This window comes from Atractosteus spatula, chromosome 2 (genome assembly GCF_055471065.1).
Source record: "Atractosteus spatula isolate fAtrSpa1 chromosome 2, fAtrSpa1.hap1, whole genome shotgun sequence".
Lineage (NCBI taxonomy): Eukaryota > Metazoa > Chordata > Actinopteri > Semionotiformes > Lepisosteidae > Atractosteus > Atractosteus spatula.
Window position 1 is genome coordinate 74,858,292 of NC_142707.1, and position 20,410 is coordinate 74,878,701.

General features: G+C 38.1%; 1 protein-coding gene across 2 annotated transcripts in view; it reads left to right on the forward strand.

Annotated features, from left to right (window-relative positions):
- The window catches only part of l3mbtl3 (L3MBTL histone methyl-lysine binding protein 3), a 64,509-nt gene that overhangs the window by 7,358 nt on the left and 36,741 nt on the right, over positions 1–20,410 (forward strand). For both annotated transcript variants that reach the window (XM_088909580.1, XM_088909581.1), the window contains exons 5-11: positions 2,877–3,018; positions 11,178–11,262; positions 11,763–11,857; positions 12,982–13,086; positions 14,237–14,372; positions 16,396–16,487; positions 19,082–19,233. In XM_088909580.1, coding sequence (XP_088765706.1) covers positions 2,877–3,018; positions 11,178–11,262; positions 11,763–11,857; positions 12,982–13,086; positions 14,237–14,372; positions 16,396–16,487; positions 19,082–19,233 — 807 coding nt within the window. The remainder of the gene's footprint in view (positions 1–2,876; positions 3,019–11,177; positions 11,263–11,762; positions 11,858–12,981; positions 13,087–14,236; positions 14,373–16,395; positions 16,488–19,081; positions 19,234–20,410) is intronic.

Here is a 20,410-nt window from a genome sequence, read left to right on the forward strand (position 1 = left end):
TCACACAATGCATCATGTTGCATGGTTGAGCAGGTGAGTGCTACGTATCCTTGGCCCAGTATCACAGCTAATATATCCATTGTGTTTTTAAAGAAGAGCTGCCAGGAAAATATTCATCTTAAACTGGTATTCCCTTGGAAGGTTTAAGACTGCCATGGCAACAGTGGTGGAAAAAAGCAGTTTTGCTTTTCAGCGTTACCCTACTTAGATAGAAGAGATAATAACACCTCAGTACATGAGAACATAGGGAAAGGATACAAATTAGATTTTGCCCACTTAGCTCATTTGCTTACTAGTGGTTAATTGATCTGAGGGTCTTATCCATAATTGTAAGATTTGTTATCCTTAGCCATTTCTTGGAAGTAGACTGTTTCTTAGCCTTCCAGCTTGGAAGGGTAGCTTATTCCAGACGTCCACAACAGTTAGTGTGAAAATGTGCTGGTAGTACTCGGTTTTAAATGCACTGCCTCTTGGTTTTCAATTCTGTCCTTTGGGTTGTGTTCCAAGAACATTGGGAAATGGCTGCACCTCAGTCTATGTCTGGGAATGCACATAGGAGTTTCTTTTCAAGTGCTCTTGTTTTATTGTCAATACTAAACTTGTTGTAGGCCTTATACAGTAGGTCCATGGGCAGCCCGTCCATATAGGAGAACTAGGTGAGGAGGAGAGAAATTTGAGGAGAGAAAAAGGTTTTAAAAAACGAATACAAAAAATGTAAAAGATTTTAAAATATAAATAAGGAAGGTGTCATTAATTAAATTTATGGGCGGGTATGCGGGAGATATGAATTATAATTAGAGTATAGACTGGCCATATCTTGAGTTAACATCTTTCAGCATTATGAATCCAGAATGTTAGCATCTGTAAACGTTATTAAACCTTAGGTACTGTATATTGCTGAGTGTAATTATGAACTTTTCTGTCTTATAACTGTACCACAGAGTGTAGTCACAAATTTGAATGTGGAAAGGTTATCTGCAAGAGCTTTTGCATGTGAAAGTGCTGTGTTTCCAGAATATGAGCTGGTGCTAAATCTCCCTTCTTATAACCTGTATGCTCAAAAGCAAATGGGAATCTGTGTCCCTATTCTAAATAGATATCACCAAATTAGGACAAAACGTTTTGAGGATTCCAAAATAAAGGAGATCTGAATTAACTAAAATAAGGGACTGGCGAGCTCTCTTACACAGGGTTCAAATTACTTAACCAAAATCTGGTCTCCAAGACAAGAACAAGGTCTTGCCGCCTTTGCTTCGATCCTCTGTGTTTACCAGCCTGTGAGCTCATCTGCAACTGGGTAAACTGGAACTCTGTGTTTCAGGCACTGTAAACTGCAAACTGCAAAGCTTTTATAACCACTGAACTTGGTAACACAGTTATGTGTTGGGGTAAATTGAACCAACCCCAACTTTTTAATTAGTGTACCTATTAGTTTGCTCAAGTCAAGCAAGCAGGTATTTTAAGACATCCTCTAGATGGTGCCAGAAACTCCTTTTTGAAAAGGGAACATAAAAATACGTACAGGTAGACGTACAGTACATATTAAAACATAACCACACAGAAAAGTGTGGTCTAAACACTTTTTGTGATAAAAATTAATTAGTTCATGCATACTACTGGCAGGCCCCCTGGGTCCCAATGGGAGTACACGTACTGCAGTTTGGGAAACACCAGTCTAAAACATGTAAATCAGAGGTGTCAATCATGTATAGTAGTCCATGGGCTGGGTCTGGTCCATCAAGCCCATTTGGCTGGCCCGTGTGGCAGGTACTGTCAAGAGTGTCGGGCAGAATTTCCCACCTTGTCTGGACACACAAAGCAGACTGGTAATGCTACCTTAATACACAGTGTTGAATCCACAGATCTCCCTGTGGTTTTCTACCTCTGTCCAGTTTTAGACTGACTATTTCATGATGTCACAGGTCTAGCAGGTGTAGTTTGTCACAGACAGTGTTGGAAGCAGTCACTCATGCATTGTACCAGGTGCAGGATTCTGTCTCATTTCTCTTATAAAGCCTGAACAAGTAGTTGCCAGTTCTCTGATCTCAGAGGTCTAGGAGCCACATGTTATCTCAGGTAATCCCACAAATGGAGATCGGATGAGTGGGGCTCATCAAGTGTACCAAGCAGGATATCCACAGCAAGACCATTATATTCTCATCTGCCGAGAAAGCAACTGTTACACAAGCAGCATGAATAATGTGTGTGGTTGTGCTGGAATGCGTATGTGTATGGAATGATGTTATGTATGGACAAGCCTATAGGAAGGTCAGGAAATAAGGTTCCAGGACTTTGATAATCAGCATAGCAACACGCAGCAAGATGCCTCAAGCTGGGGCTCTTTAGTGACTGTACATTCCTGCCCAGAGCATCACACATGAAGGAGGATGTGCCAATGTTAGATAGCTGTCATGGTCCATGGTCTCCCAGATTGTGGACTGTCACTGACAATGTGTCTGACTGGAATATCTTTCCAGTTTAGAAATTCCTGGGCAATGAACACCCCAAATGGTGAAAGACAGTGAGCTGACTTTATTTAGTATTTAACAACCTGCTGGCATTAAGGCGTTGTTCTCCTGGTAAGTAGGGGGATTTGGTTCCTTCTATTTTTTTTATTTATACCAGGCTTCTAATTCAACAGGTCAAATGACCCCATCATCGGTGTCCAATAAACTGTTACACTAACGAACTGTTACAGTGCTTGTGCAGCAGTCAGGGTCACTTGAATGATGAGCTTGAAATGATCAATTAATCAGAAAGGTACCGAAAATATTTAACCAGAATTTCTTCTCTTGTTCTCTAAAAATATAACATACATAAAAGCAATATGGTAAACCCGTTTTTCTATTTGTTTTTTTTTCCCTTTTTGACTGCAGTGAACACAGACCAAAGAAAGACACAAAACCCAATGCTGAGCTGCACAGCACGAACAGAAAAAGAAAAATACAGCTGCCTGGAAACCTAAAAGCAGAGAATACAGAGGATGGAGATGACCCAAGAGAAGAAGAAGACGACTCTGTTAGTATTCTTTCTTATATAACACCGCCAGTGTGGTTTTATGTGTTGAGAAGGTGTGGAAGTATCTTTCGTATTCAGTGCTTTTATTTTTATAGCAGTTTGTGAAGAAAGCTGGACGACTCATTCTTGAGATTGTTGAATAAGAGGAGGTTCACTAGTCATTCTATTATCTAATTATCTACGGAGCTTCACAAAAAGTAGTCAGAATCGTCCTGTGGTGTTTCCAGTTTTGTGAGATTACAAAATGATGTATACAAATTTTCAGACTTCATCGTTTATTCATAATAAAGTACATTGATAATAAAGTAAAGGCTTCTAAGTAAGATAAGTTTAAGTAAATCTAAAAAACATTAAAAATGGTAAGTATTCAGACCCCTGAACTCAATATTTGGTTCGGCACTTTTGGTAGCACTTCAAACTTTTTGGGTAAATTTTGTAATGACTTTGCACATCAGTTTATTGCAATTTTTGTTAAAGTTTCTTGGGGATCACTTATGGACAGTGTCTCTACAGATTCTTAATAGGAGAATGGCCATTCAACGACATTCATTTTCTTTTTATTAAGTCACTCCAGTGTAGCTTTGGCTTTGTGCTTCATGGTCCGGCTGAAAGTTGTAGTTTTATTCCAGTTTGATGTCTGAATCAGGTTTTCCTCTAAGATTTGACATATTTGCCCTATATTCCCGTTAGTCTTGACAAGCTTCCCAGTGATATTTGGTAGAATTAAGAAAGACATATAGAGAGGCACAATGAACAGTTCTGTTTTAGAAGGAATTAGCAGAGCGGACAAGGTGATGAGGAAGATTAATGTCTGCATCTCGTAATGTGTGGCTTCTGTGAAACAAACATCAGGGCATTAGTCGGGGTAGGGAGAGGGATAACTGTGCAGAGGGAGTGGTCTTTGGCGAGTGGAGCTGTGAGAGAAGGATTGCATGGAGGAATCTGAGAAAAAAATGAACAATCTGAGGTGTTTAGGTTGGGGGATTGTGAGAATTTAGGCTGTGGCAAATAGGAGGAGTAGGGAATGAGGGGGAAGTGGGAGTGTAGAGTCCACATAGAGGACTGAGCATTGAGGAGCACACAGGGAGGGATGTATTGGCATGACAGGGTGGAAGGGCTGGGGAATGGGGGCTCCAGCTGAGCTCGTCTGGGTGACAGGGAACAGGAAGGAGTGCAGAGGCTGCAGGGTGTTTGCTGGCTGTGCTGACGATAGGATATTGAACAGAAGAGGCGACGTCAGGAGCAGCAACAGCCAAAGCAAAGTGTAAACTGTGGCCAAAGACAAAAAACATTTCGCATCTGAGCCAGGATGTTAGGAATAGTAGAGAAGTGGGAAGAGGAGAGAGTAAAAAAAAATTATACATGTCACAAGGAGGGCAGGAGGGGTGCCCAAGCTCAGCCACAATTAGGTGCAAAAGTGATGGTTTATTAGGACAGTGCTCGCCACAAACTAACAAACAATTATATATAACAAAAAAAATCATAATCCCTTCCTCTAAGAATTAGAGACCAGGAGTCTTACCACACGTAGGTCCTATCAGCTCCCCCACTGCAGCTACAGCAAGACTAAGCTCCTGTTAGATCTCTTCCCCCCTCCTAAATAGGTACCGTATAGCCTTGCCCCCTTGGTCTGTACAACTGTTACATAACAATTATTGAGCTACATTTCCCAAGATAAACTTATTTCCAACCATAGCAATCCATTCATTCCTTTAAACAATAGCATATACAGAATGTACAAAAACAATACCAACCCTGAACACAACATTTTTCTCATTTTTAACTATCTGTAAAAATGATACTTCCTTTACCGGAAGATGTGCGCAATGCACCACTCAGCGTTGACACTACAAAGTCAAGCTGAAAACAAGTATCGGGTTTGGACCAATGAGGCCACCATACCCGGAAGTCAGACTGCAACACGAAAAAAGAATACAGACAAGTTACAGTTAAGTACAAATAAACAGAAAACATAACGTTAGACTTAGAGTTTGTGTTTGTGTCTCTATAGATAACAGGAACTGATTTTTAAATAAAATGTGGTAATGTTTTGCATGTATGAAATTGGAAACTGCTAGCCAAGCCCCGAGTGTGCACCCTCATGAGCCAGCTAGCCGACGGGAAAGTGGATGCATGAACGTGTGTTACTTAAGTTGGATATTGTGTGACGTGTACTGTACCGTCTGCGGACGGTGACAGAGATCCCTCTGTCACAGTACAACAAGGAGATTGGATAGACCTGGGACCTGAAGCTCAGTAGTTTGAGGTTTCAGTAGGTTTCTTTGGACATCAGGGGGCAATAACGAGTAAAATATCTTATTGTCTCCCAATGGCTGAACTACAGGCATGACACCAGTTTGACAGAGGGCTGAGAGGGCTGTGACAGGAGTGTCAGGTACAGAAGAGAAGAAACCTGGGCTAAAGGCACAGAGGTGTTGGTTTTGGGGCAGATCGAATACTGGGGACTTGGGCAGAGCAGAGAGCTGAAATTATATAACATAGAGGAAGAGGGCAGAGCTGGGGCCTGAGACTTGGCAGGTTTAGGGTTTGGAAAAAGGGGAGAATAATTAGACAAACAAACAGAGAAAACGATAGCAGGCCCACTGGGAAAGTGTGCAAAGCTACTGTACCACAAGTAGCCCAGATGTCGGCAGAAAGTAATTGTTTTCAGTGACTCCCTCTGAATTAGGAAAGGTAAGAAGATAGAACTTGTGATGAGATGGCGTTGAAAAGGCTGAGAAAGCATCCTTCAAATCAAGAACCTGGGAAGAATTTGTTGAGTTGAGTGAACTACTGCAGTTTGTCAGCAGGGAAAACTGTTAGCTTTTCTGTGACAAATTCAATATAATCTCCCCCTCCCCATCAGTAACATCTGTTCCAAGCTTCCTGTCAGATAGAAGTGAAACCAAATGGTAGAAGTACAGTGTAATAAGGTGTTATAAAGCCCACGGCAGTAGTGGTGCTCTATAGCTTCACTGCCAACAACCTCCAGTGTCGTGACAAAAGTTCAATATGAAGATTCCTTTTACCCACAGTGTCAAGCCAGCTAGATGTGTTCCTGTTGCTGTGAGAGATCAATACTGAAGTCATCATTCAACAGGATCACCAGGTGTGAGCGAGGAATATTCTTGTCTAGAGCAGTGGACAAAGAATTAAAAAACTCTCAGAATTCTGACACTTTCAGATGACCATCGTGGGGAAATCAAAGACAATATTCAATTTCTCATAGGGTCAGTATCTACTGTATGAGGGTCAAGTACATTGTGTGGAAAAAAATTAAATGGACCATTTTAATGGTTAGAAGCTGATTAATACTGTACTTTGGGCTAGTACAAAGCGTCATGTGCGCAACAAAGTTTGCAAATCCTTGAATGTGTGCAGACCAACATTATTTAAAACCTCTTCTACAACGTGAATCTCTTTGCTTCTCCAATATTTGAGAAAGAGAAAGGAGAACTACTGTACTTGTTAGGAGTTTCTAATTATGGAAAATGAGAAGTAAATGTGATGTGTTCTGTGATTTTTGTGAATCTTTCCACTTACCACCAAGTTATAATTAAGTATGGGGCCAATATGTACTGTCTAAGGAGAACACCACTGAAAAAATAGTTTAAGTCTCCATTGAGAGACACTTCAAGTAAATGGCAGGTAACAAGAGTTTATAGATTAAAACAAACAGTGCAGTGATCACAAAACAACAGAGTGGAAATAAAATGTTGTTCCCCACAGATTTTTCAGTCTTCAGAATGGAGAAATCAATATAAATTTTCCATATTAAATTACACATTTTATTTTGGCATTTGTCCCAATAAATAAATCCGTCTGAATAATTAAAATATTTCCAGTAAGTCAGTACATTCATTTTTATAATGGGGACATGAGCATGAAGAGAATCCAGAAAATGTGTCCATGTACAGTATTTAGCATCTTTAAGTCAGCTTCTGTTTATTTTGTTTTTATCAAAGTTATTTACCGTGATGAGGGAGACTAGATCTCAGTAGATCAGCAGAGCAATCGGAGGTAAACCAGTTTTCTCCATTGCAAAATTTAACTGCTGTAAATGTGACCAATTATTTTATACCCTGACTGAGCAATGAAACTTTTAAATAATGTCTGGCAGTGAGGCAGGGAATGGGAGACATTGTCTACATAAAATAATACAGCATCATTGTGGAGTGAGTTGCATTGATGAGTACTGGTAATAAGATCACTTTATTAGCCATATAGTTTCTTGCATTAGGAACTCATCTTTTCACAAACCCCAGCTTGCTGTCCACAAGACACACAGACAGGGAGAGAAGCTTGGAGTCAGAGCACAGGGTCAGCCATTGTACAGCACCCTTGGAGCAGTTGGGGTTAAGGGCCTTGCTCAGGGGCCCAATGGAGTAGGATTCCTCTGCCAGCTGTGGGATTTGAACCGGCAGCCTTCCAGCCAAAGGTGTAGATCCTTTGCCACAGTGTTACCGCTCTGCTTCTATGTCTCTAGAATGGACATAGAAGTACACATAGTTAAGTGACAAACAGCTTCAAGCAGTGTTGAGGACAAGGCAAACTGCAAAGGAGAAAGGGGATTTATCTGTTCAATATTTCTGCAATAACATGCTAAGAAGGAAACCTTTTGATGCCTGTTACCATTGCTAAGGAGTTGTATAAAGTTTCAAGCGTATTAGTTAATCCAGATTTCATGCCTATATAATCTAGACTTTGCCATAAAAATTCCGTCTTGACCTGGCATTGGAATTTCACGCAAGTTTCAAGTATACTCACTTGCTATCCTCGCTACCAATGACGCCAGACCTGAAGTACGCTTGCAAATGGATTTAATGGAACAAAATTCCCAAGTTTCCACAAGGTAAATTAAGCAAGAAACCAAATACATTTTGTTAAAAGCCTTTGAAGTTGCTTAAGTATGTAAGGAACTAAAACCCACTCAATTAAACAGGTACATGGATCAGCATTAAAATATCTGTTTAAATCTGCCTTTAAAAATAACAAGAACTGCACCTTTTCTGAGAAACGGAGGCAATGGAAGCCAGACATACCGAAAATAAGGTAAAATAGCGATGAGCTACTGCTTTATTAAGATTGTGGACTAACATGAATGGGATTATGTGATCCTGAAGAGTCCAGTTCAACAGCTGTAAAATACAGACATGTTTACTCCCTGGTGAGTAAAGTCTACAATTTGACATGAAAGGGAACAATTGCTTTACCGTTGTGATACCCTTTATTATAGTTAACATGTGTTAGCTGCCAGTATGTGAGGTAACTATTTACACTAGACTGGTGGGGTCATAACTGTCAGTAAACAAGACTGGTGTATATCTGGGAGAATTATCTGGTATAATACAGTATTTTATTATATTGAATAATAAAGTACAAATGTGTATATATAAAATATAGTAAATTTAAAAATGTAAATATAAAAATGTATTAGTATACTGTATAACAAAGAATTTATGAGTGTCACGATCGTCATCCCTCGTCTAGAGGGTGCTCTGACCCCTTCTGTATTTTAGCTTCATGATCATGTTCACCTGCCCCTTGTTCCTCGTATATTATTTAAACCTCATGCCTCTGAAGCTCAGGGCTCTGCACTGGAAGACGGACGCCCGGAGGCCCGCCTAGCATCAAGTAGCCCTACATCTGCGGTTTGAAGGCAGAGGCTTCCAAACGGCGTCCTGACCAAGCTGAGTCCGGGGCTCAAAGCCCCTGGCCTCGTCACTTTGTTTTTAATTTCCTAGTTCCATGTCCCTGTTCCTGTTTTTAATCGTCTTGTCTTGGATGGATCACCTGGTTTTGGACTTTGGACTGTGCCCTGATTTCCCCCTTTGCACTGTTTTTGGACTTGTTTGCCTGCGCTCCCCCCTGGATCACTGTCGGCACCGCCCCCTGTTCGCCATCCCTTCCATTCCTCACCACATTTTCCCTGTAGCCCTTCTCCAGTCACTTCCGGATTATACCGTCTGCACAGGGTCCTAAACTACGCACTTCAGTGGAGTCAGGACTGGCTCCCGTTACAATGAGATTTTATTTATGTCAGGGATGCCGGGAGTGACAACCCAAGGAATGTCGGGAAGGCATACCGCTGAAGGGCCCACTCACAGACGCAGATGTTGTGGGTGGCATCCCACGACTAGAATAGGAGAACTGAAAAAAAAAGGCCCAGAGCGATCCTGGAAAACAAAAAGGGCTGCTTGTGGGGCCAAAGCATGGCTCAGCATTCTGTCACGGATGTCGGAAGGCATGACGTGGAATTCCCAGGAGAGCAATAAAGACCCTATGCGTAGCGGCAAAACGGGGGTTAGCCCGGGCTCAGCTGGTCAGACAATGTGGGGTAGAAACCTATGCCCTCAGGCTGTGGAGGAGATGACCTGGTGCTAGGCGGGTCTCAAGACATCCGAACCCTCAATGCTGAGCCAGGAGGAAAGGGTAACCCGGAAATATATACCCCCACACAAAGACACACCGGAAAGACAAGCAAAGCACAGGAAAACTAGGAACAGGACAGAGTAGGAGCGCCCTCTACCTGTAGAGGGCATGACAATGTATTTTGATTTGTCATAGAAGAATTAAGGGCCAAGCATATTCAGTATTCTCCTATTGCCTTTGACATTTGATGTAATAGTATAATTATGTAAAAACTACTATGAATGTTCACATAGAAAACTACAGTTGATTTAAGAACTGAAACACAACTTACAGCAATAAAAATAATTTTGAGCTCTAATTATAGTTGATAATGGTTAGTCTCAATAATTTAGTCATACCTCACTAAAATGTTTAAAGCATGGTACCTTTGAATAAGACTAAGATTGACTTGTTGATAACAGCTTAAACATTTCTGGATTTGTAGAAACAAATGACAATGAGTAAGAATTACTCTCGGGAGTTTCTGAAACGTAGTGTAAATTCACAGGTTCCCATATCTGCTGTGTTAATGTAGAGCACTCTGTCCGGTTTCTGGGGCTGGTCCCAGAATGTAAGGTGTAGGAGTGAGGTTGTGTGATCATCAGAATCATGAATTTACAGTTTACTTCATTAGAAAATCTTTATGTATTTAAAAATACTTTGGGCGCTGTACAGCATGTCCTCTGAAATTGATAAATACTCCAGTCCCATACATCCCCATAGAAGTCATCAATTGAATTTCATTGCCACGGAAGAAAGCGCAATAGCTCATTCTAAATCAGCTTTAGACTGTCAGTCTACATCTGTTTGACTGACCAGCATGTTGTCCAAACTATAACCAAAACTATTAGCCTGAGGACAAGAATGTGATGAGCTTCGATTCTCAGATGTCTAAAATAGCTGTCATTGATTCCAAAAGTGGTCCCCTGACTGATATATTCAATTTTCTTCAGTTTGGAAAGGGAGTTTGTCTTGCCTATTGCTTTGCATCTGCAGTATCCTGTTGCATAATGTCCGTAGATTGTGTAGGGGACTGCTGATAAACTGTAGGGTATATTTATGGAACGCTGTCTTCCTGGATTGAATTGTTTGCCGAGAACAAATGTGAAAATAAAAAATAATTCAGAATTATAGAATGCTGTATGTTAAACTAATGAAGAAACAGAACAGAGCAATATTGCCTGTTGAAACTGAACATTTATTTATTAAGTTCCCCTCATAGTCTTCTTTGTTCAAGGCTAAAACCATTCAGTTCTTTCAGTCTGTCAGTGTTGCACTCACACACTGTATTGCGGTAGGAATGGAATTGGGAGGTACAGTAATTCACACCATTGAAGTCTTGTTCTGTGATCATTAAACGGTGGAAAAGTATTTGTGGTGCAAGATTTGTGCAAGCCAATACAAACCAACCCACACAGTAAAAGAAGTACTTACATATTTAAAAAATCTAAATATTAAGTTGTGTACTTCTTTAAATATTCAGACCTTTGCAATCTCTTTAGAAGAGCCACTTTCCATTTCCATCCATCTGTTGCAGTACTGTACATCCACCTAATAAAATCCCCTTAGGTAGTAAAGACACATCTAGCACGAGAGGATTAAACATGCATAATTAATGATTTCCGTTATGTTCTTTTGTAAATATCCTTTTGAGTGTAATTTTCTTTAAAACATATTTTTAAACGAATGGTTGTTTAAATCATCTTTAGCAGCTTGAACATGTTCTCTGTCTCTTTAAAACGTCACAGGAAGACAGAGCAGACAGGAAGGTGGTGAGGGGACCACAGAGGAGCCGGAGAAAGCGAAGGGGTGATGCAGCTCTGCTGAAGCAGGGTGAGTGGAAAGTGTCTCAAAAACCCCATTTTATTTGTCATTCAAGCTAGAAAGTACATTAACATTAGTTAGTTTACTCTGTCCTACACATTGCTTATAGTCAGATTGAAGTCGGTTGAACCAAATTAAAAGTGTTGCTAAAATGTGACTATATCTAATTGATTTTTAAGTTGACTAAGAGTCTATGACTATGTCAGAAACTGATGACTTAACACTGGTTAAAAACATAAGGCAGCAAGTGAATTATTATCTTGCATAATTAAAATAACCATTTTAATTATCCTCTAATTCAGCACTAGTTGTCTTCACCCTTTTCTCTCCCCATACAGCAGATGAAATATTTAAGTTTGATAGAGAAGCCCAAATGCTCACAAAGTTTATGTGTCAAGTTTTAATATTAGTGCAATATTAAGCTCCTGTTATGTTATAATAAAATATATCTGTTTCAAGTCATATCACTGTACCACTGCTGTGCAGTTAAGGGTTGCTGTGTTTTTTAGCTGTACCATATGGAGGAAAGAAGAAGTCATGGAGCTGGGCTTCCTACCTGGAGCAGGAGAAGGCCATTGCTGCCCCTAGCAAACTATTTAAAGAGGTAAAAATAGATAATAAGAATGAACGTTTATTTCACTGTATCCTGGAATTATTGCATTATAGCCACATAATGCTGTCCTGTGCTAATGTTACTGCATGGATTGCTGAACTTGTAAGCTACTGCTTTTGATTTAGTGACTTCAGATTCTTTTATGCATTTTTCAAATTCCTCTTTAGATAGTATATCCATGTTACTTTGAAAAAGTCCCATTCCATTCTGTGGTTTATTTTTTTTACCAGTCACACCATTAAGAAATCGGGACTTGCAAACAGAGGTCACACAAAATTGAGGTTATGCCTATGCCCTTCATTTCCTGAAAAAGAAGAGTAGCCACAAACAAACATGATATCGCTACCCTCCCGGGCTGTATGAGCGCGTATTTATACTGTACCAGTGTGACCAATATGCCTATCTGAGAGTGAAACCCTGTCTACACCTTCTCCTCTGAGAGTATATATATAGTACAGTCACTATCCTCTCAAACACAAAGAGAGAGACTTGTAGGAAGGCTTGTAACAAGAGATATGATCCAGTCATGAGAAAGCGATTCCTTCTTTGCCTGAGAAACTGGAAAAGACTTAGAAATGTGGTCAGCGGTCTTGTTTGGATGGACCTTGAACCAGAGCTGTAAATCAGCATGGCTGGAGGGCGATGAAAAAAGGATTGTGGCCTGGAATAGGGAGGGGGTTTTGCAACATTCAAGGCTTGAGTTGGCCTGAGCTTGAAAGATGTCTTCAAGAATGGCTCGGCTAAACAGCACTGCCTGATGGGGAAAGAGGTGCTCAAGGATGGTGGAAGTACTGGGTCACCCTTTCATTAGTGAAATCATTAGAAAACTGATGAGGTCGGTGGTTTTTCTTTGAAGTGAAAGTGACCTCTTCTTTGCTTTCTTGTCAGGAACATGGTTAATTTTAAAACAGCTGTGTTGAAATTTTAATCTTTTAATTTTAATCTTTTCCATTAAAACCTAAGAGAAATGAAAATTTCGACACGGGTAGGAATTTTAAAATTAGGTGACATAGAGTAGAAACTCTTTAGAAAGTGTACTATTCTGTTTAATGTCAGAGAGTGGTGAAAGGCAGATATCAAGACAATAAATCAGTGTTCCTTTGTTTTAATTTCAGCACCAGTCTTTCCCCCATAGCAAAAACGGATTCAAAGTGGGAATGAAACTGGAAGGTGTGGACCCTGAGCACCCTTCAGTGTACTGTGTTTTAACTGTTGCCGAGGTAACCACACATCTGCATTCCATCAGCAAGCTAAAAATAATGCCCATACTTGACCTTTGTCATAAAGTACCTTTTCTGTAATACAATTAACACATTTACATTTACACGTACCGTAAACATTTAGCTGTTTAAAGTTGTTTAAAACGCTTTTTTGATTTAAATGGTTTTAAGAAAAAAGCTAGATATTACAAACAAAATTCAGTGCCCAGCAATTTGTATGTTTTATTGATGATACCTCAATTTACCTGAAATTCCCCCTTGAAGCTGCTATCCCTTGTAACAGAGTATCCAATACTTTACTTCTCAAAATAATTATATTTGCTCAAAAGGCAAAATAAAACAAAAGGAGCACGTGCAAATCTAGGATATGACAGTATTGACTGATAGGCAGTCAGCTGCTGGTTCTTTTAAAATGGAGCATAAGCAGTATATAAAGCAAATTTAAATATACTGTTCATGCAGAAATATCAGAAAGATGTCTAAAGGATAAAGTTGATGAAACCAAACATAGACTCAGACTAAAGTAAAAGACTGAATTCAGAAAGGTGGACAGTCTTTGAAGTGGAAGTTTTAGCCTCACCATCCACCAGCCCTCGAAATACAGGAGGGTGAAAAGGGGTGTCCTGCACAAATACAAATACAGCTAATATTTTTGGATGAATGCCTGAAGAAATTATAGATGTAATTGTGTACAAAGCAGGATGGATTCTGGGAGTTTGTGCCATGAATTGTGATAAAATACGCACCAAATATGTTTTGAGAAAGTTATTAATTTTATTCGTTTTGTTGACATTGTTTCCAAAGTACAGTGACCCACAGAGGTTAGAATTACATGAGTTTAACCTACAGATATTTGTATCAATTTATACAGCTCTGCTTGCTAAAGACATTTGGGTAATTGCATACAAATACAAAATCAGTATCCTAATCTGGATTATAAGAAATAATATACATTTTATAGTGTTCAGTTAATGTGAAATTGCAGTAGGATTATAAAAGTTTTTATTGTTGAAATAGGATATGCAAATATATCTAACACAAAACAAAATAATTCTTATGTCTTTTCCCTGGTAATTGTAATCATTTGCATTTGTTTTTAGTGTATCAGAATTAATAAAATGACTTTGTTGCACTTTCATATTTGTCTTAGGTATCAGGCTACAGAATTAGGCTGCACTTTGACAAATATTCAGATTGCTATGACTTCTGGATAAATGCAAACTCCTCTGACATTCATCCAGTTGGGTGGTGTGAAAAAACTGGACACAAACTTTATCCTCCAAAAGGTAAGAATTTCAGTAATTAATCATTTAAGACTATGCTCCACTTTCGTCTGAATCTAAATGCTTATGTATTTAATTCCTAAATCTAAATGCTCATGTATTTTAATTGTATCATTCTGCATATCACTCGTGTCATAGGAAGAGAAAAACGTTATGTTATAGTTCAAAAACAAAAGAATCCCTCTTTCAAGATTCAGAATTGATCATTAAAAGAGGAGATTGTACCAAACTGGCATGATTTCGACTGCTGTTTTTTAATATAAGATGACTTTAAAACAGAACGTATTAGTAAAATATACAGAATTATTGGCACCCTTGGCAAAGAGGACCAAAAATGGCTATGAAAAAATAAATGTCTTTGTTGTTAATCAGCTTGATCTTACAATGAAAATATGAGAGAAATCTAACCTTTCAGTGAGGTAAAATTATTCAATGAAAAAAAATCCTTATAAAAAATGAACATTTTTTTCTCAAAAACACGTGTTTTTGTAGACATTTTCTTGATACGGGCACTCTAAACTGTATCACTGAAGGTAACAGTTGGAGGGAGGGAGGGAGGGGTTATCAGTGATCAGCTAAGCCTTTCTTTGAAATGCAGTATAATACAGCTCTTTAAGTGTTTCTGTGGTCGATCAGCTTTTTTACTGGCAGGATTAACAATTCTGGCCAATTTCCCCTTACTCTTAATACTCAGAATACCGCACAACAGTGTGATACCAAAAGAAAGGATGTTTTCTATTAAAATTCTATAAATTCAATCCAAAACTTTTTGATTCAACCTATTTGTCTATTTTTCTCTTGTACAATATGATATTGACAAATTCTAATGTATAGCCATGTACTGTATAGTGTATGTATTGGGAAGTTGATATAATGACTAAAGATTACAATAAGGTAACTATGAAGATGGCAGTAGCTGAGAAATTAGGAGAATCCCCATATACACTGAAATACTTGCATACTGTAGGTTAGATATAGCAGTTAGTAGCTCTGGTAATATGGGTAGTAACCTAGTATCAGGTGTAAAAGGATGGTAATTTAGAACTATTGTACCAGCAGGTGCTGAGATCTTTTTGTGTTAAAAATGATTTAAAAAAAACAAAATTAAAATAATGTCACATTCTACACAGGGATTATATTTAGAATGGCATCTAAGAAACTCAACCACCATCCCACCCAGAGTTATGACATTTTACAACTTAACCATATCCAGTGGGATTAACCTACTGTGTATCAACATTAAAATAATCATATTTTAATGTGCCATAGTGTACTTAGGCAAAATAAATCCATTTCCTAAAAAATAATAATAATATCACTAATTAAACTATTAAACAGCTATGTAAAATTGAGTAGAGATCTAAAAGAGGTCTTTGATTTATGGGGAGCATGTTGTATTTTCGAGGAAATGGCACAGCCAGCCATGATCAAGTTAACGTCCACAGCAGCAGCACAGATGCAAGAGCAAACATCATAAAGCATAAAGCAGATATTTTACAAACCCCACAGTCGACAGTCTCAGCTAGCCTGGGCTATCCACTCCGGGGCAGGGGCACAGAGCAGACTGGGATGAAGTCTGGGAATTCAGAAGAAGAGGCAGTGAAAAGAAAGGTTAAGAAAAATCCCAGTTTTGAGCGATATACAGTATGAGCTATTTCAGAGCTTGTACGAGCCAGAGTGAAGAAGTAATCGCTTCCAAAAGAACTGGGAAAAATAATAAAGATGATAGTAAAAGTACCGTACTGATGAGGAACTACTAAAAGAAATGAGTAAAGAATAAATGGTGGTTGAGAAATGGCAGGGGTTGTCAGTATGCACTTGCAGCTAGAGATTAATGCAATATACAGTAAACTGAGAGGCATTGAAGACACAACAGATACCAATTTGCTGCATTGATAAAGACTTTCAGAATATGAAGTCCCTTGAAAAACGTGAAACACAGTTTCATAACAGATGGGTTTTTGATTCCTTTTAATGTCTGGACCAGAGATGTACAGTAACACGGTTCTTTCTCACACATTAACAGGCATGAAAGAGGAGGAGTTCAGCTGGCAGGCCTACATCAAATTGTGCAAGGCTCAGGCAGCCCCCAAGGCCCTGTTTGAAAACCAAAACACAGTAAGTGTCACCAGAACACACAAGCTTGTGAACACACAGATTGTGAATGTACAGATGCAGCTGTTAGGATGCCTGTCAAAATTGACACCAGTGGAAAGCACACTGCAGTGTACGACTGTCTGGTCTGGCATGCTGCTTTCAGTGCTTCACTGGTCAAAGCAGATCTATAGGTGGCACTTGTGTTGATTTAGATGTTACTAAATTGGTAGCTTAATCTAATTTTTTTCTTAGTCTTATAATCATATTTCTTGAAAATATAATTTATATGTTATATATATAATATATATATTATTATATAATAGCCAAGCTATTATAAAATGAAATGTAGCTGTACCATTTTTTTAAAAAGGGAATTACATGTCATGAATGGAGCCTAGATCCATTATATTGAAAACTCCCACATCAGACCACAATGTATGGCACAGTGTACAATGTACAATGTACAGTACTATATCATTTGTGTGCTGAAAATCCATTTCTTTAAATCCACTTAATATGGAATCATGTTACTAAAGGGAAATTTTGGTAGCTGGAAATAAAAATAACTGACATATAACATTTCTGAGTGTTATTAACTGTTTTAGTTTACAAATATAAATATAATATATTTATGTAGCTGTTAGTGGTAGCTGAATATAAAAAATAAGGTAAAATAAAGTATTCCATCTTCTTTTTAAATACTTTCTGCATTCAATTCTTCATCTCTTTCACTTGCTGTTGTTATTTTTGGAAAGTTTTGATATTCTTGTTTTCTTTACATTTCCCGTGAACACTTGCAAGGTTCAAATTAAAAACAACAAACATAAGTCATATACAGTAAGTACTTAACAAACTGTCAAGGTGGCACAGGACACAAGTGCAGCTCTTGGAAAACTATGTTAAAAAAGTTAATAAAATAATAAATTTTATTCAATATATACTGAAATTAATGGAAACGCCAATAAGTGTGGATAAATTCTTTATAAAAACTTCTGCTTGCTGATCCTACTGTTCAGTCTTTTTATTTAACATTATCTGGCTAATTTGAGTACTGTGTACTGTACTGATTAGTAACTAGAACTGTACTGACTAGTAACAAATTTGACAACAAATACTGTTTTCTTTCATGATAATAGCAAATAAAACAACTTGATTTTCTCATTAAGCTGGACCAATAGATTTTTCTATATATTTGAAACTGTTATAATAAAACAAAAGCTTTATGAAAAAATATTGTCTACTATTTTTAACTGTTCACAAATGCTGAAAATGTTGCCAGCATTTGGCAAAAAGCTAGTGTCCTTATCATATAAATGAACCTTGAAACCAGTTGGACTGTTCTCTTTTGGAACTATCCCCTTGAAAGTGAAACTTCAGATCAAATAAACCCATCACTAAGCAATGCTTGTAGTTTTAAACTTAGCTTGTGACACTTAATTCATGAACTAAGAGTCTTCATTTCCTACTGTCCCACACTTTCAGCAAAATCCGAATCACTGGAATAATGTGTAATGTACAGTATGTGGGAAGAATTTTTTTTCCTTATTTTTTTTATTTTAGTTCCCAGCATTTCCTTTCGTTTAATTCTGAATTCTCAATCCTATGTGCTGTTAAATACAAGTACTATGCAGTATGGAGCTTTTTTTGCCACTGCTACTTGCACCTACAATCCATGTGCCCTGTTGAAAGTAAAATACTCTCTTTTACTTTTACACATTACTCTGTTTGCTACAGCAAAAACCTGTGGAACTGCTTTTGGATTTTGAGGGTTGCATTCTTCTATTTCATTACATTCATGTCTGTGCAGTCCGACACAAAAATAATGTGAGTTTCTTCTCCATTCACATCACACATTTGTTGCTGTTTGATGTGTAATTCCAAATTCAAATGTATTTGATATAAGGATGGGTTGAAAGTACATACAGTATATGAAATACAAAGTTAATTAGACTCAGTACACATTTAACCACAGTGCGTTGAATTTTATATGGGTGGATGACACAAAAAGGAGAACTTACAGTCGCTGCTGAAATGTACAAACATAAATATGTGTCCAGTACAGTCTTCTGTTTATGCTCTACCAATTCCACCAGAAACTCCCTTTCAGTTGGTTTTCACATTCAAAAGATCAATTTGACTGGCTTGAGTTATCTACGCTTGTGCATGCTTAGTGTTGGGTTCCTTCAGAAATCAGACACACCGTTGAGAGACAGGTTCACTGCTTTTGAGGTTATTGTCTTTTTATATGATATTTCTGCTTTCATAAATCACATCATAAAGCTCATGTACAAAATACATACAGTAATCATTTCTAACCATGTAAACATAACTAATGCTGTTCCACACATACAGTAATATGACCAATAAATGAGATGTCATTGTACTGTATATAACTGAATTGTTTTAAGACTAGATTAATTCCTGAGAAAATGTCATGAACAGCTGAAATTTCTCATTTTCTTGATAAGTGACATATACAGTACTATACAGTATATGTCAAATTTGTTAGTAATTGTTACAGTCGAAAAGATTTGTAGGTGTTTTTAGTAGTTTGCATCTGTGGCCTTGACATATATTTCAACATGGCAATAATAAGCACCTTTTTTGCATTTCAGACAGTAACTCCATCAGGTTTTCGAATAGGAATGAAGCTAGAAGCTGTGGACAGGAAAAATCCCACTTTCATCTGCGTTGCTACAGTAACCGACATGGTGGACAGTAGGTTCCTGGTGCACTTTGATAACTGGGATGAGAGCTACGACTACTGGTAAAGCTTTGTGTTGTGTTCCTGCCTTTCAGTTTGGTATGATTTGTTTTTGTTAAGGAAAGAACAGTTCTTTTAAATGATAACAGGTGTTTATTTTCTAGATAATTTACATTCATGACCTGAACTGGACAAGCTACTGCTCATACATGTATTTTTTTTATCAAATGTCTGAGTTTTCCAAGGAGATGAAGAAACTAGAGAGGGGGTCTTGTATGTGTCAGCAGGTGCAACACCAGTGCTCTTCAGCTAGATGTTTTGTCTTGCGGTGTGTATATTCGGGTATGCATCTGCATTCACGGCCTTTTACAGAGTATGGGCAGAGATAATCAAAAACAAAAAGTAATTATTAGTAGATTTTCAGGAACACGTTGTGATACTTGGTCCTGTTAATAAAATGAAAAAACTCAGAAACACCAGGCTGGCCAAGAGCCACGATGTGAACCACTTCTCCATGAGAAGAAGATACAGGTTATTGTGCTACAGACTCAATTCGTGTGATTATAATATGATTTTCTAACATATCTGTCTTAGAGTGATGTTCTTTGATATTCTAATAAGCAAAACGTTTGTACATACCTGTACAGTAACAGGGTGTACTAAGGTTAAAGTTTTTGAGGGTTAACAGACATTGTGTTTAGAGTTTTTAGACACCAATTAACTGAAAATATCTTATTATGGTAACTGAAAATAAATTAAAGTAGTATACATTGTGTTTTAGCTGTATATTATTAAATATGATATTATTTACTTTGTACAGTTCGACACACTTTGATTTTGTGTCAGCATGCGAAGGCTGCAAAGGAACAAGTGAAGGTTTATTCCACGCTGAAAAGAGAAGAAAGAAACAAGTGGCCCAGGGAGGAAGAGAAGGAATGATGAAGAGATCTAGAAAAAGACTGATCTGACGCAGCTGCCCGCCTGAACTACTACAGCCTACACCTGCTGCAACCCACTATGCCTCCAAATCTTTTTCTAGATCTCATCATCATTCCTTCTCTTCCTCCCTGGGCCACTTGTTTCTTTCTTCTCTTTTAGTATTACTTGTTCCTTTGATTCTGTATGTTAAGGAAGACACGTCTTTACTCATAACTTTTCTTAGTGGTCTTTAGTTATGGTTATAGCCACTAGATGGTGCTAGGTGACTTGTATGAGCTGTAATTAAGATCATCCTCCTGCT